The sequence below is a fragment of the Rhododendron vialii genome, chromosome 4a (genome assembly GCF_030253575.1).
Source record: "Rhododendron vialii isolate Sample 1 chromosome 4a, ASM3025357v1".
NCBI classification, from domain to species: Eukaryota; Viridiplantae; Streptophyta; class Magnoliopsida; order Ericales; family Ericaceae; genus Rhododendron; species Rhododendron vialii.
The window spans coordinates 11,418,064-11,433,121 of record NC_080560.1 but is presented as its reverse complement, the minus strand read 5'-3'; the positions used below and the strand labels follow the sequence as shown (position 1 = coordinate 11,433,121).

Here is a 15,058-nt window from a genome sequence, read left to right as displayed (position 1 = left end):
AGACCATAATTTACTAGAAAACAAGAAAAGTCATGAGACAGACCCAGAAAATGAATTCACAAACAATTCAGACCCAAACGAAGAACAATATTCTACTTTAACAATTGACCACTGCATAATTGCAAAGCGTTTTTCTCTATGGGACCCCACAATGCTATTAGAAAGCCCGACACATTACCTTCGCATACCCATTGTGCAAGATGTCACCAGCCCTAGTAGAACGACTTACCAAGCGGAGGTGTCGTGCTGCTACCGACACTGTAATGCCCAGATATGTCACCAGTAGAAGGACCTATTGATAAAGCGTAAATGTTTGTTGGTGCTTCGTCACTGCTCAGCAAACTTTCACTCTCTTCACAACTTTGTTGATTTCCCCATGGATCCTTTTTATACTTCCTTAAACTTTCTAATTCCACAACCACTTCTTTCATTGTAGGCCTCTCTTCACTTTTCACACAAAGACACCTCTTCACAAGCTCCGCAATTGCTTGGAGTTGCTCCAAGGTCCCTTCCTTCTCCACATGAGGCTCTAAAATTTGGCACAACCTATTTTCCTTCATTGACACAATGAAGTAGGTCGCCAAATTCCTTTCCTCTTGAGACCTCTCAGGACAAATAGGCTTTTTCCCAGTTAGTAATTCTGCTAGAACCACTCCGAAACTATAAACATCACTCTTCTCGTTTAACTGGCCAGTGTGGAAGTACTCAGGATCCAAATAACCTAAAGTCCCTTGTACTAATGTAGCCACTCGAGTTTGGTCCAAGGGGACTAATCTTGAAGCACCAAAATCTGCCATTTTTGCCACGTTATTAGCATCTAACAATATGTTGGTGGACTTAACATCTCTATGAATGATCGGAATAGATGCGGCAGAGTGAAGGTAGGAAAGTGCACCAGCTGCTTCTGTAGCTATTCTCAATCGATGCTCCAACGTTAACCAAGATAATGGCTTATGAATATGTTCAAATAGCGTGCCATTTGGTATATACTCATAAACAAGCTCGGGAACCTCTGATTCGAAACAACACCCCAAGAGTTTCACAACGTTCCTATGGTTAACTTGTGTTACTATCAACAACTCATTGATAAACTGCTCTACTTGGTTCTCATCCATTACTTTGGACTTCTTGATGGCGACTATGCGTTGGTCTGGTAAAATTCCCTTGTAAACCACACCGTATCCACCACGCCCAATTATTTGGTTCTCAGCATAGTTGTTAGTGGCTTTCTTTAGCTCTTCGACTGTAAAGATTTTTGATGACTCTGCCCTTGTTCCATCGATTGAAGAAATTTTTTGTTTCATCAATATGCCACCATTTTGTTGGAAGAATTGCTCTCTTAGTTTGATTAGCTTCCTTCTATTGATGCAGAAGTATATCCAAGTTACACCAATCAGTAATGACAAGAAACCAAAGCTCAATCCTATACACATAAACATATGTATAGATTCAGTAATTAGGTAATCTCTACTAACAACAAAGAAAAGCTATTTCGCAGTATGTTGTAATGAGCTTTGCCCAGACTTTGTGTTTCATGAGAGGAAATTGGTTATGATTCCAATGGATTAGTGGCACTACATTAATCCTGTATGATTCTTCATTTTTTTCATCATTCATGTCCTTTTTCCTTTGAAAATGGATGAAACTTCCTCTCCATTTATAGTGGAAGAATTCTAAGAAAATTTCATTGACTGTGCTACTTTGCCGATGATGAAATTTGAATATAAACCGTAATAATGTACAAAACAAGTAATCAATACAAAACGATGTGCCAAATTAGAAAAGAGAATGAAGTCTTATCGGCTTTAGCTAAAGCCCGTCCACATGGCACGTACTGCTTAAAATGTTGATGTTTCCAGTTACCTAATTTTGATAGAGTATTCTGTATAGAACAAGATTAAAAGATTACAAAATAAGATACTTAGTAACTATCAGGCACAAAATGAACCCCTCATGCAAGTAAACCACAACATATAATAAGCTTTGCAAGTTTGAATAGGCAATACTCCGTGCAAAAAAAAACCTTTTATTCATGGCTTTTTACATGAAAAACATAAATAAATCGGTAAATATTCCCATTGATTAATTTCTCCCGCGCGAGATTTCTGACATAACAGAATTTCAACTAGGCAAAAAGTAGAAGTAATTATCAAAAGGCCTCTGTAAAATTGCAAGGAAAAGAAGGTATGAGAATGTTTGATTTTTCTGCATATTTTTTGTTACTATGATATTGTTTAAAGCCATGATCATACATGCTGATTCATGAAGTTGGAAGATTATTACTCCCTCCATCCCGATTTGTTTGTCCAATCTCGGGTTTCCAACTCTAATCCATTGATTTGAAAATTTACATAATCTGAGCCATTAATTTTGAAATTGGTCAGTCAATTTGGGACATGTATAAGTCAAAGGGGGAGAAAAAAATTGGGATGTCCAAATTGTGCTCAGCTTTGAAGATTGTTTTGTTCCTAAATTAGCAAGTTCTACACTGAAGTGGAGGTCTGATTCTGTCAAAGCCAAATTTTCCAGTGATAACGGTTTGGCTTATTGGCTTCTAAGATGATACCGCAGTGATTCTTCAGTTTCAGGGTCATATTCCATGTCTTCTTCAGTGGTACGCTCAGGCCATAAATTGGTTCAACCCAATTTTCTCAGATCGGTGCCCAGCTCATTTTTATTTGATCTGCGGTTGTTGTTTTTTTGAAATGTTGTAGGTTTATGTCTTGTTTCCTTTGGTTGGTTTCTCGCCAGCCTCCCCCTCCCTTTGGTAGCGGGTGACATGATTGTTCTCGGTCTATTTGCCAACCTCGTTGGGATGTTGGCCATTGATTGTGATGCCTTCTTCCCGTTTCTTTTTAATCTTTGTAACTATGTTATTAAGGTTAATAAAATTTCTTTGCTAATCAAAAAAAAATTTAAAACCAAAAAATACTGTAATATCTTAACAGTAGGGCGATAGATGTGAAGATGTTGGAATTTCAAGCCTTATATTAACCTGATATTTGCCGAGATTGTCCAATACACCACTCATTCATATGCAAGGATCGAGATTGTGTGATAGCTCTATCCAAAATACTTATGATAACTGCTACGTTAAACTATAGCAACCATATTGTGCGAGACTTTTTATTTATCGGCAACTGAACTCGACACATATTGTGCATGACTTTACCAACTGGGAATTGGATCTGAATCATGTTTTATGTACTAGTATACGTACGTACCTAGAATCAGTGAGATTTGTGAGGCCTGACGAGTGCACCCACGTCCATCGCCTCTTCCATCGCCAAAGTAATGATCATTACAAGAGCAACTAAAATTTCCTGGAGTATTGATGCAAGTTGCATTTCCATCACAGTCATTAAGGTTGGGATCTTCGCATTCATCAATATCTGTCAATCAATCATTAAGAAATATATTAATTGGTACGCTAATCTCTGGGTCTTCTTGTTTTTTTTTTTACTCATATATAAGTTTACCACATAGCATTATGAGTTGGAAAAACAAAAATAGCATAGCCAACAACAAACCTGTGCATCCAGGACTCAGATAAGGATTGCCCTCATAACCATTTTCGCAGCTACAAAGATATCCTCCAGAGCCACTATCCGTATTATCAGTACACAAAGTATTATTCGGGTTGCACAAATATGCATTTGAGTTATTGGCTACAGCACAACTTTGGGTTCCAATCGCATAATCAAGTACTATGGGTACTCGGTTCCCGAAATTGGGGTCCGAAAAATCTGATAGATTGTTGAAATAAAAGCTATCCTGCTCTCCCATAAACGCATAGCTACAGTTTTCGTATGACCAAACCTGTAACAAGCATAAGAACACAAGACGGAAGAGAATGACTTTTCAGGTGGTTATAATGATCTTAAGACAAGACCGGAAAAAGGAGAAAAACAGTGCAACTTCTCTTCGAAGGGATGGAACGTCCAATTTTACCCAATTTTGGGCCAGGGACAATCAAAATCGTTGATATGTTAATGTTGCTTGATATATTCAATTAATATTGTTGGGAATGCCTTGTTTATGCCTTGTATTCTTTAGTCCCACATTGGTTAACTATGTTGCTCCTATTTATGTAGCCTATTATAAATAGGGCTTTTGGGGAACTTCTATGGTATCCTTTTGGGGCTGTCATATTGGTGGCCTTTCTAGACGAGTTACGGATCATAGCCGGCTCTTTGTATCTCTTCTTCACGTTGGTTAGTGAATCCTCTCTCTCCTCGCCCGTGGACGTACCCAATTTGGGGAACCACGTATATCTTGTGTCTTTGTGATTTCTTGTTTAGTTTTCAATTTCTCGTTCTTAGCTTGCATTCATAGCGTTCGTTACAACAAACTGGTATCAAAGCCTTAGGTTGCAAAAACTAGGGTTTCGTTTCCGATTGTGGCTATGGCGGCTAAATTCGAGATTGCGAAGTTTGATGGGCAGAGCAGCAGTTTCAGTCTTTGGAGAGTAAAGATGAAGGCTCTGTTAACCCAACAAGGATTGCACAAGGCTTTGTTAGGCAAGACTAGTTCTGGAATCAAAGAGGAAGATTGGGATGATATGGATGCCAAAGCTCTAAGTTCTATTCAGTTGAGTCTGGCAGATGACGTTCTTCGCGAGGTGGAAGAAGAAACTTCAGCAGCAGGAATTTGGCTGAAGTTGGAAGGCATATATATGACGAAGTCGCTCACCAACAGGTTATATCTCAAACAACGTCTTTATACATTTCGTATGCGAGAAGGTATACCTGTTAAAGATCATTTAGACGAGTTCAACCGTATTATTATGGATCTGAAAAATATTGATAGTAAAATTGAGGATGAGGACCAAGCCCTAATTTTGCTATGTTCTTTACCACTTTCGTATGAGCACTTTGTTACAACCCTATTGTATGGCAAAGACACGATATCCATGGAGGATGTTAAGGCCAGCCTATATTCGAAAGAATTGAGGAAAAAAGTGTCAGGTGAGGGTGATGCCCATGCGGAGGGTTTATTTGTTAGGGGAAGAACAACAGAAAGGGTGGAGTCGAGTAATAGGGGAAGATCCAAGTCATCAGGTAAGAAGAAGGGAAAGTGTAATTATTGCAAGAAACCCGGGCACTGGAAAAGTGACTGTTTAAAACTCAAAGAGAAGGAAAAAGAAGACCAGAAAGGGGGTAAAGTAATTGCTGGAATTGCTGAAAGTTCAGATGAGTCAGATAATGTGTTATCAGTTACAGAGGGCGATTCTCGCTCTAATACCGAGTGGATTCTAGATTCTGGATGTTCATACCATATGTGTCCGCATAGAGAGTGGTTTTCTACTTATGAGGCGGTCAATGGTGGTACAGTTTTGATGGGCAACAACATGGCCTGTAAGACTGTTGGTTCAGGAACGATTCAGCTTAGGATGCATGACGGTATTGTTAGGACTTTATCTGAGGTTCGACATGTTCCGGATTTGAAGAAAAATCTTATATCCCTGGGTGCTCTTGATTCTCATGGTTGCAAATTCCTCGGTGAAGGTGGAGTTTTGAAAGTCTCAAGGGGTGCATTAGTACTGATGAAGGGTCAAAAGCGTGGTAACCTTTATACACTCCAGGGCAGTACAGTTTTAGGTGCTGCAGCAACGGTTGCTTCATCCAAGGTTTCAGATTCAGACTTGACTCGTTTGTGGCATATGCGCCTTGGGCATATGAGCGAGAGGGGGATGACGGTTTTGAGCAAACAGGGTTTGCTATGTGGCCAGAAAATTGAGAAGCTGGATTTCTGTGAGCATTGTGTTTACGGCAAGCAGTGCAGGGTAAAATTCAGTACAGCTGTTCATCGCACCAAAGGCACGGTGGATTATTTTCATTCGGATCTTTGGGGTCCCGCAGAGGTAACTTCTAAAGGTGGTTTTCGATATTTTATGAGTATTATAGATGATTTCTCTCGTAAAGTTTGGGTGTATATGTTGAAACATAAGAGTGACGCCTTTAATACATTCAAACAGTTTAAAACTTTGATTGAGAATCAGACTGGTAAGAAAATAAAACGTTTGAGAACTGACAATGGTATGGAGTTTTGTCTTGGTGAGTTTGATAGGTTCTGCAGTGATGAGGGCATTGTGAGGCATCACACAGTGAGAAAAACCCCTCAGCAGAATGGTGTGGCTGAACGAATGAACAGGACTCTTTTGGAGAAGGCACGTTGTATGTTGTCCAATTCCGGATTGGGCAAAGAATTTTGGGCTGAAGCCGTTTCCACAACATGCTATTTGGTGAACAGGTCTCCGTCGACTGCTATTGAGTGTAAGACTCCGTTTGAGGTATGGTCAGGTCATCCGGCTGATTATTCTGTGTTGCGTGTTTTTGGGTGTCCAGCTTACGCTCATGTCAATGAGGGTAAATTGGAGCCACGGGCCAAGAAGTGTATTTTCTTGGGTTATGCAGCAGGTGTCAAAGGGTACAGGTTGTGGTGCTCTGATGATTTGAAGTTTTTGATCAGTAGGGATGTGACTTTTGATGAAAATTATCTGATTAAGGGGTCTAAGCAGGTTGATGATACAGTTCAGGAACATAGTGTTCCAAAGCAGGTGGAGTTTATGGGTGAATCTTTCGACTCAGGGAAGAAGCATATTGAGAAGCCAATTGAAGAGGAGTTCAAGAGTTCAGACACAGAGGTTGATGCGTTAGTTGAGCAACCACGCACTATTGCTAAAGATAGGCCAAGGAGGGAGATTCGGCCTCCTGAAAGGTATTCGGCTTATTCTGAGATGGTGGCCTATGCTTTATCAGTTGCTGAGACAGTTGAGTATGAAGAGCCTTCCAGCTATACGGAAGCTATTTCGAGCACTGAGTCTGCACAGTGGTTTGTTGCTATGAATGAGGAGATTGAGTCTCTTCAGAAGAATCAGACATGGGAGTTAGTAGAACCGCTGAAAGGGAAGAGGATTGTTGGATGCAAGTGGATCTTCAAGCGCAAACCAGGTATTCCAGGGGTAGAAGACGCTCGGTTTAAAGCTCGGCTAGTGGCGAAAGGATACAGCCAGAAGGAGGGTGTTGATTACAATGAGGTATTTTCACCAGTTGTAAAACATAGTTCCATTCGCACTATACTTGCTATTGTTGCATGTTATGATCTTGAGTTAGAGCAACTTGATGTCAAAACTGCGTTTTTGCACGGCGAGCTTGAAGAACAGATTTATATGCGTCAGCCTGAGGGATTTGTTGTTTCTGGTAAGGAGGATCACGTTTGTTTACTTCGTAAGTCTTTGTATGGCCTCAAACAATCCCCTAGGCAGTGGTATAAGCGGTTTGATACTTTTATGATAAGCCAGTCATATTCTAGGAGTGAGTATGACAGTTGTGTATATTTTCGAAAACTTCCAGATGGTTCATTTGTTTATCTACTGTTGTATGTTGATGATATGCTTATTGCTGCCAAGAGTGTATCAGAAATCAACAGGTTGAAACAACAGTTAGGTGGTGAATTTGAGATGAAAGATTTGGGTGCAGCAAAACGTATTTTGGGTATGGAGATTTGCAGAGATCGAGTAGCTGGCAAACTATTTTTGAATCAGAAGTCTTATGTTCTTAAAGTGCTTGAGCGCTTTGCCATGCAGAACTCGAAGCCAGTCAGTACCCCTTTGGCAGCACACTTTCGACTTTCAGCTGAGTTGTCACCACAGTCGGAGGATGAGGAGAAGTATATGTCTCAGGTTCCATATTCGTGCGCAGTTGGGAGCCTTATGTACGCCATGGTATGTACTCGTCCTGATATTTCACATGCAGTTAGTGTCGTTAGTCGTTATATGGGGCGTCCAGGAAAGGCACATTGGGAGGCTGTGAAATGGATACTACGGTATTTGTGCGGAACTGCAGGTGTTGGTCTATTGTTTGGGATTGTCAATTCTGGTGATCATGCTGTTGGTTATGTTGATTCGGATTTTGCCGGTGACCACGATAAGAGGAGGTCTCTGACAGGTTATGTCTTTACTCTGTCCGGAAGTGCCATTAGTTGGAAAGCTACTTTACAGGCTACAGTTGCGCTGTCTACAACAGAAGCGGAGTATATGGCCATTGCTGAAGCTGTGAAGGAGGCATTGTGGATGAGAGGTTTGCTTTGTGAGCTTGGTCTTACACAGGGTGTGAGTTCAGTATTTTGTGATTCGCAGAGTGCTATACATTTGACTAAAAATCTGATGTATCATGAGAGGACCAAGCATATCGATGTCAGGTATCACTTCGTTCGGGATATCATCTCACAGAAGCAAGTTGAGGTGAAGAAAGTGGGTACGGCAGATAACCCAGCAGATATGTTGACTAAACCGGTTCCGGTTGCCAAGTTCAAGCATTGCTTGGGCTTGCTTGGTATTTGCAGTTGATCGCCCCTCGGGGGCATTTGGCGAGTGAGAGGTTAGAAGGGGATAGCTATATTTGGTGATTTGGTTCGGTGGAATTCAAGTCAAGGTGGAGAATTGTTGGGAATGCCTTGTTTATGCCTTGTATTCTTTAGTCCCACATTGGTTAACTATGTTGCTCCTATTTATGTAGCCTATTATAAATAGGGCTTTTGGGGAACTTCTATGGTATCCTTTTGGGGCTGTCATATTGGTGGCCTTTCTAGACGAGTTACGGATCATAGCCGGCTCTTTGTATCTCTTCTTCACGTTGGTTAGTGAATCCTCTCTCTCCTCGCCCGTGGACGTACCCAATTTGGGGAACCACGTATATCTTGTGTCTTTGTGATTTCTTGTTTAGTTTTCAATTTCTCGTTCTTAGCTTGCATTCATAGCGTTCGTTACAACAAATATTAATCCATAAATTATATGTTTCTATAAGATTTTTCACTCAAAAAATATACATAAAAGTTCTTCTAACTTTCTTTCGGTTAAATTAGCTAACTATCTAATCAAACAACACGCATACTCCCATTTATCATCTCGTGAATCTTACATGTTCTTTCTAGTTTCATTCATGAATATCTCATCGCTTTAAATTCAATTCAAAACCAATTTGAAAATCTAGCATGACAACTAAGATTTAGTCAGTGCTCCTGTGGTATGGGGCACTGCCATGATACTCTCCGCATTGGTACACAAGTTTGTAGTTGTAACTTGAGTATTGCATGGCGGTTGGAGTACCCAATAAGTACTTGTGGTTTTCCAAAAAAAAGAAAAAAAGAAAAGAAATTAAGAAGGAATACACAAGTCCAAACCTCGGAATGATTGTTAAAGGTATCAAAGAAAACCGCGTACCCCGTCAGCCCCTTTGGAATATCGGTTTTGCAGCAACCAACACCGGTACAATTTGCATCAATCCTGACCGTACTGTTGGGGCATACGGACCCACATCCACTAACAAGGATCCCTACATCTTGAGTAGCCCCCTCGAGTTGGGCCAAGTCATCGCACCCGACGACCGTGAACTTATTCTCAGTGTCTGCATACGTGTATGGCGAGGCCAACTGGAACCAGGTCGCGGCCTCAGAAAAATTGGTCACAGCCCCGAACTGGTCGTAGCACGTAGAAGAGACAAGGTTTCGGAGCCGGACTTGGGTTGGTGAGATGGATAGGACCCCGAAGCCGGCCAAGAAGGGCTCTGAATCAGTAGTGCAGTTGATTGTGAAGTTCGAATCGTAGGAGCAGGCAACCCCTATGCCGAACGGGTAAGGGACGCTTAGGTTCCCGCATTTCTTTTGGCAGCCGGGCTTGGTGCCGAGGAAGCTGGTGTAGGTTTTATTGGCGATGTTGGCGGTTATGTTTTTTGCTAGCGTGGGTTGTGATAATAGGAGGAGCCTTGAAAAAAACAAGAGGATTACTGCATGGAGATACATGTTTAAGGATGGACGTTGGAACTTGGATGTAAAATTAAGCACTTGAACTTGGAGATACATGTTTAACGAGGTTATAGGTTTAATAGGCGGTGGAGACGTTCTTACATCGTATAATGCCTCACTTTTAATAGGAGCAAGATGGAAGCAAATCATTAGAAAGCAACATCAACATCAGATACTTTCATGTTATTCGTAATAGTTCAATTAGAAGGACTTTTCATGATTTCATAGATAGAATCAAAATAGTATTATTGTTTGATGGCCTTGCCAGAACATGAAGGGGAGCAACCGCTAGGTCAGAGAGCGACCTTACAATATCGATACCAATTTTTTGACCGGCCACAATATCAATACCAATTAGGGTGTCTAGCCTGTGAATGTAAGCCAGTATTCTAAGTAATCTAGAGATCTGGAAATTTTATTTTATTATTTCAAAATTAGTATTTTACTAGGAATTTTTTATTTTAGTCAAGTTGCTGCTCCGTCGAACAACTTCTCGGTGCTGGCTTCGTCCAATTGCTGCGATTCGGGAGTCAGGGACCTTCTTCGCTGGGAAAAAATGGGTTTTGATGAGCCTGAAGCTTCTAGTGGTCACGGAATCTTAGAGAAATTCCCTCCGCCATTGATGTCGTAGTCGTGATTCTCACCATGGCCAATGGTGCGGACTTAAGAATTACGGGTTTTTAACTTCTCGGTGCTGGCTTCGTCCATATTTTAGAGCGTTCCCCTAAGATTGAGTAGATTAGGATTAATGATGGTAAAAAATATATAAACTAACAAATGTTCTTAGCTTGTCCTTGGCAGGTATTAATTATCAAAACACGTCCTGGGCCGTCATTTTCCCAACGGAAAACAGGTTTGAAGTCTTTCTATATCAATTTCCCCCGTAAAAGGTATCCTAAGTGTAGAGATGTCAAACGGGCCAGACTGACAAGGCACGACATGACAAGTTTAAATGTGGCACGGAACGAGCACGATTTTATACTGCAGGTTTAAATATGGCACGGCACAAGCACGGTTATAGACGGGTACGACATTGAAATGGGCTAGGCACGGCATGGTCTTAGACGGGTACGACGCGGGCACAAAAGGGCATGGCACACCAAATACTAATTTTTTTCCTTTCGGACGAAACTTGGTCAGAGATGTGCCAACATGGGCATGGCACCACACGAAACGATCAAAAAACAGCACAATATGGGCACGGCACCACTCGAAACAATCAAAAAACAACACAACATGGCACAACACGATTAAGCAAACAGGCAGGCACAGCACGATACGATTAAAAAATGGCACAGCACGATAAAATAAACTGGCCGGCACAGCACGGCACGACATGTCATGATTAAAAAATAACACGACACGATAAATTAAGCGAGCCAAGCACAGGACGATAAAGTAAACTGGCCAGCATGACATGCCTCGATTAAAAAATGACACAACACAATAAAGTAAGCGAGCCGAGCATGGTACGAAGCACAGTTAGCACGGAAGTAATTAAACGGACCGGGCCGGCATGACACGGCCCGTTTGACACCTCCGCCTAAGTGCATGCAATTTGTTTAGAGGCTAGTACAAAAACATTTTCTTTGAACTGTATAGCTTCAATATGTTTTTCAGGCTAAACAAACTTCTCAGCAAATTATATATTTTGGATTACGTTCTATTTATTTAAATTTTTGGGAGCACAAATTTGAGTTCGGGATCCAAAGAGGTGATTCTACCCCTCTTTCCTGAAAATTTATTTTTGGTTAATTTGCAGTGCGATCACCTCCCCTTAGTTTAAGAAACCTTAATATTTTTACGGAAATATGCCGTCAAACGCTTATCCATAGATGCCTTAGGAATGTATATTGTAAAAACTTTATATCCATCTCAAAGTCAATTGGCAATGAGTGGAGAGGTCCCAGATGTGCCGCATTTGAGGTCTGTCACTTGTGGCCACTTTTTGAGTCCTATCATGGTGCAGCCTTTGTGCTGGTCTGTCATCGTGGGGTGTGGATTGTTAATTTTTAAAATGTGGGGTGGAACGGGCCCCGCTCTGATACCATGTGGAAACTTTATATCCATCTCAAAACCAATTGGCAATGAGTGAAGAGGTCCCAGATGTTATTAAGTGATCACCCATTCCACTCCCAAGCAATGTGGAATTCTATTTCTTTAACATCCCCCCTCAAGTGCAGCCGCATTTGAGATCTGTCACGTGTGGCCACTTTTGGGTCCTATCATCGATAAGGAAATAGAATCCCACATTGCTTGGGAGTGGAATGGGTGATCACTTAATAACATCTGGGACCTCTTCACTCATTGCCAATTGGTTTTGAGATGGATATAAAGTTTTCACATTTATTATATATGAGTGTTCGAGCACCATTTGGCGATACCTCAGAAGCAGTAAATAATTTTTTTTTAATTAAGAAGGCTGCCTCTTGATACAAAGGAATTTCTCCGCTTGTCAATTGTAGTTTCTCGGCAATAGGAGATTATTTGACTGATTAACTACTAGGGGCGAAACTTGCAGAAATAATGGAATTCAATGGTTGAGATTTGAAAGAAAAAACTAATTCTAAAGACTTTGAAATTATTTACTTTATTGCTTTATTTGTGGCAACTGATCAATTTTATCGCAGATAATATTCATGAGTTATTTTCTTGGTGATTATATACAAATATACCTAAATTAAGTTCAGTGATTCGATCCAAACAAAAAATATATACGCGTATAAATCACAGATCAAAAGAGGGAAAAAATTGTCATTGTTCACCAATTGGAGATTACTTCACTGATTAACTGTTAGGGGAGAAACTCCGAGCATCTCCCTCTAAAAAAAACCCTAGCATCCTTTCCCTCCCTTTCCTAGGGTTTTCACCACCCTTGAGCGGCAGGAAGGGAGAGCTTTACTTTTCATGGGTCTATCCCTTCCTCCTTATTTATGGCTTCTATCACTTTCAATGACTCCTACTTTATAGTGAGGATTTTTTCTCTCAATCTCAAATCTGAGAGTTTCATCGTGATTTTTTCTCATTTTCTTTCTCTTGGTTTCTCCTTCATCATTGAGGTGCTTGTTTATATTTCAACCACGGTGGAGGTTATGGTTCTCTATCAAAAGGAAGGCGACTGCGGTGGCGGTCCAATGACGAAGCAAATCGATTGGCTTGGTGACCTCATTGCATGCTTCGGGTGTAAATCTAAGCCGTCCATTCTCTTTTTCTTTTTTTTTGGCTCGGCAAACAAAACTTTTATAAACTCGAAAGGGATACATCGAGGGAGCGATTGAAAAAGAAAATAAAACAAACATCCAACAGATAGTTGGATGTAAACACCTAAACCTAAATTACAATTTCACCTTTCAGATTCCATTGAGATATCCCTTAAAAAATCTTCCACGGTATAAACCTTAATGTCAAATTTTGACTTCATCCACATCGCAATTCTGGTTTTAATGTCCATTCTCTTTGCTGGACACTTTCATGTTTGCTATTTCATTTATCCAATCATTCCTCAAAAAAGAATGTTGATGAGTTATTTCCATGTATGATCATATACAAGGGAATGTTATGTAAAAAAAAAAAACTTATCCTGAAAGTACTCCGAAAAAAGCAATCAATGGTTGAGAATCACTTTGATAATTGGGTCACACACATCAAAGTGAATCTCAACTACTAGTTGCTCTTTTCGAGATACTTTCAAAGTAATTTTTCTTTGCTCCTAGCATTTCTCATACAAATATCCCATGATTAAGTACTGTGACTCTATCTCCATACATAAAAAAGGCCTTCCAATTACTGACTACTTTTAGACAAAATCTTTCATTAGCACAATTTGAGTAGTGTCAGTCTAGAATATCAAAGGAGTATTTGAACTCGACTCTTGAATAGTCTTGATCCCTATATAGTAAATATTAATGGCTTGAGATTATTTGGACGATTACATCGAACACATATTTGCTGAGTTCTACTTGATTTTGTGTTTTTTTTTTTTTGCCAAAATGTTAGGAGGTTCCATTGATAGGAGAAACAATACATCAAGAAGAGCAAGATCCTCACAACACAACGGGCGAATCAAGCCACAAGAGAGAGGCCAGCAAAAAAGCATCCCACTCCCACACACAAACCTTCTGGGCACAACATTCGCCACAGAAAAATCGCACAACCAAATCAATGAAAACCTCCGAAGGGGAGGAAACAGTCCCATCAGGGTAAGAAACCACAAAAAAAAAAAAAAACGCAGCAGAGAAAAACAAACCAAAACCTATAGAAACATATCTACACTCCTAAATCCAATCACCGAAATCGCAGATCACCGCAGTAACCACACTCCACCATCCAGCAACACCAACAGCTATCTCCTTCCCACAACAACAACCTTGTCAAGGCTCGAACAAGCGACACCCAAACGACAAGGCTGGGCCGACCTGATAACGCCAAAAAAACTCGCACGGTGAGGAAGATTGGAAAAGAGAGCACATAGAAGGACTTCACGCAGACGATTGGCGCCATCGACGGGGAGCACCAAACTTAGGGAGGGATAGATCTGGAAAGAGAGAGGAGGAGGAAAAAGAACCTCAGTCGTAATCATGTCACCGGACAAACCGCCGCTCCAGTTCCAAGGGCTTATTCGTCGGAGGATCTCACCAAGCGACCCAACGTAGTAGAGAGTGGACGGCCAGTGATGGAGGGGTGGGGGGTGGGGTGGGGTGAGGCGGCTGCCCCAACCCCCTACCAGGAAACCCTACCAGATGTTTGTAGAGAGAAGACATAGAAAAGAAAAGTTAGAGAAAGAAAGAGAGAAGGAAGGTTGAAATTCCAGTTCTTCTTGATTAATTAGCACTGTAAGATTATGTAACACAAGAATACAGATTGCTCAAATTAAACTCGACTTGGATGTTTTTTCTTGTGAGATTAGTTGGAATAGCAAGTAAAACTTGATCACTTCTACATGTCGTTAAATGTTCTAAGTCATCAACCAGTTACTTGGGTCAACTTAATTACACGTTATTTTTTTTTTCGGTCAATCGGAAAATTCAATAAAACTTAAAGAGAGAACCACATAAGAGTACAACTAGAGTTTTAAATACTAGAGCACAAGAGCTCGCAACCTGGTCAAGCACTTGCCTGATATTCAGGCTATCTCTAATTACAAATTCCCTCATCGCAATGGGCATGTCCATAACAAACACGAGCTCTTCTGTGCGTTCCGCACCCATCCTGGCAAGGTGGTTGGCGCATTGATTGGCCGAACGAGAGATATGCC

General features: G+C 40.8%; 1 protein-coding gene across 1 annotated transcript; it reads right to left on the bottom strand.

Moving 5' to 3' along the window:
• On the bottom strand, positions 1-4,183 carry LOC131323667 (putative wall-associated receptor kinase-like 16). Its single transcript, XM_058355514.1, has 4 exons — positions 4,177-4,183; positions 3,531-3,857; positions 3,225-3,392; positions 1-1,423 (listed from the first exon to the last, which is right to left on the bottom strand). Exons 1-4 carry the CDS (start codon positions 4,181-4,183, stop codon positions 213-215), a joined length of 1,713 nt encoding a protein of 570 aa, XP_058211497.1. The 3' UTR covers positions 1-212.
• Between the last annotated feature and the right edge of the window lie 10,875 nt (positions 4,184-15,058).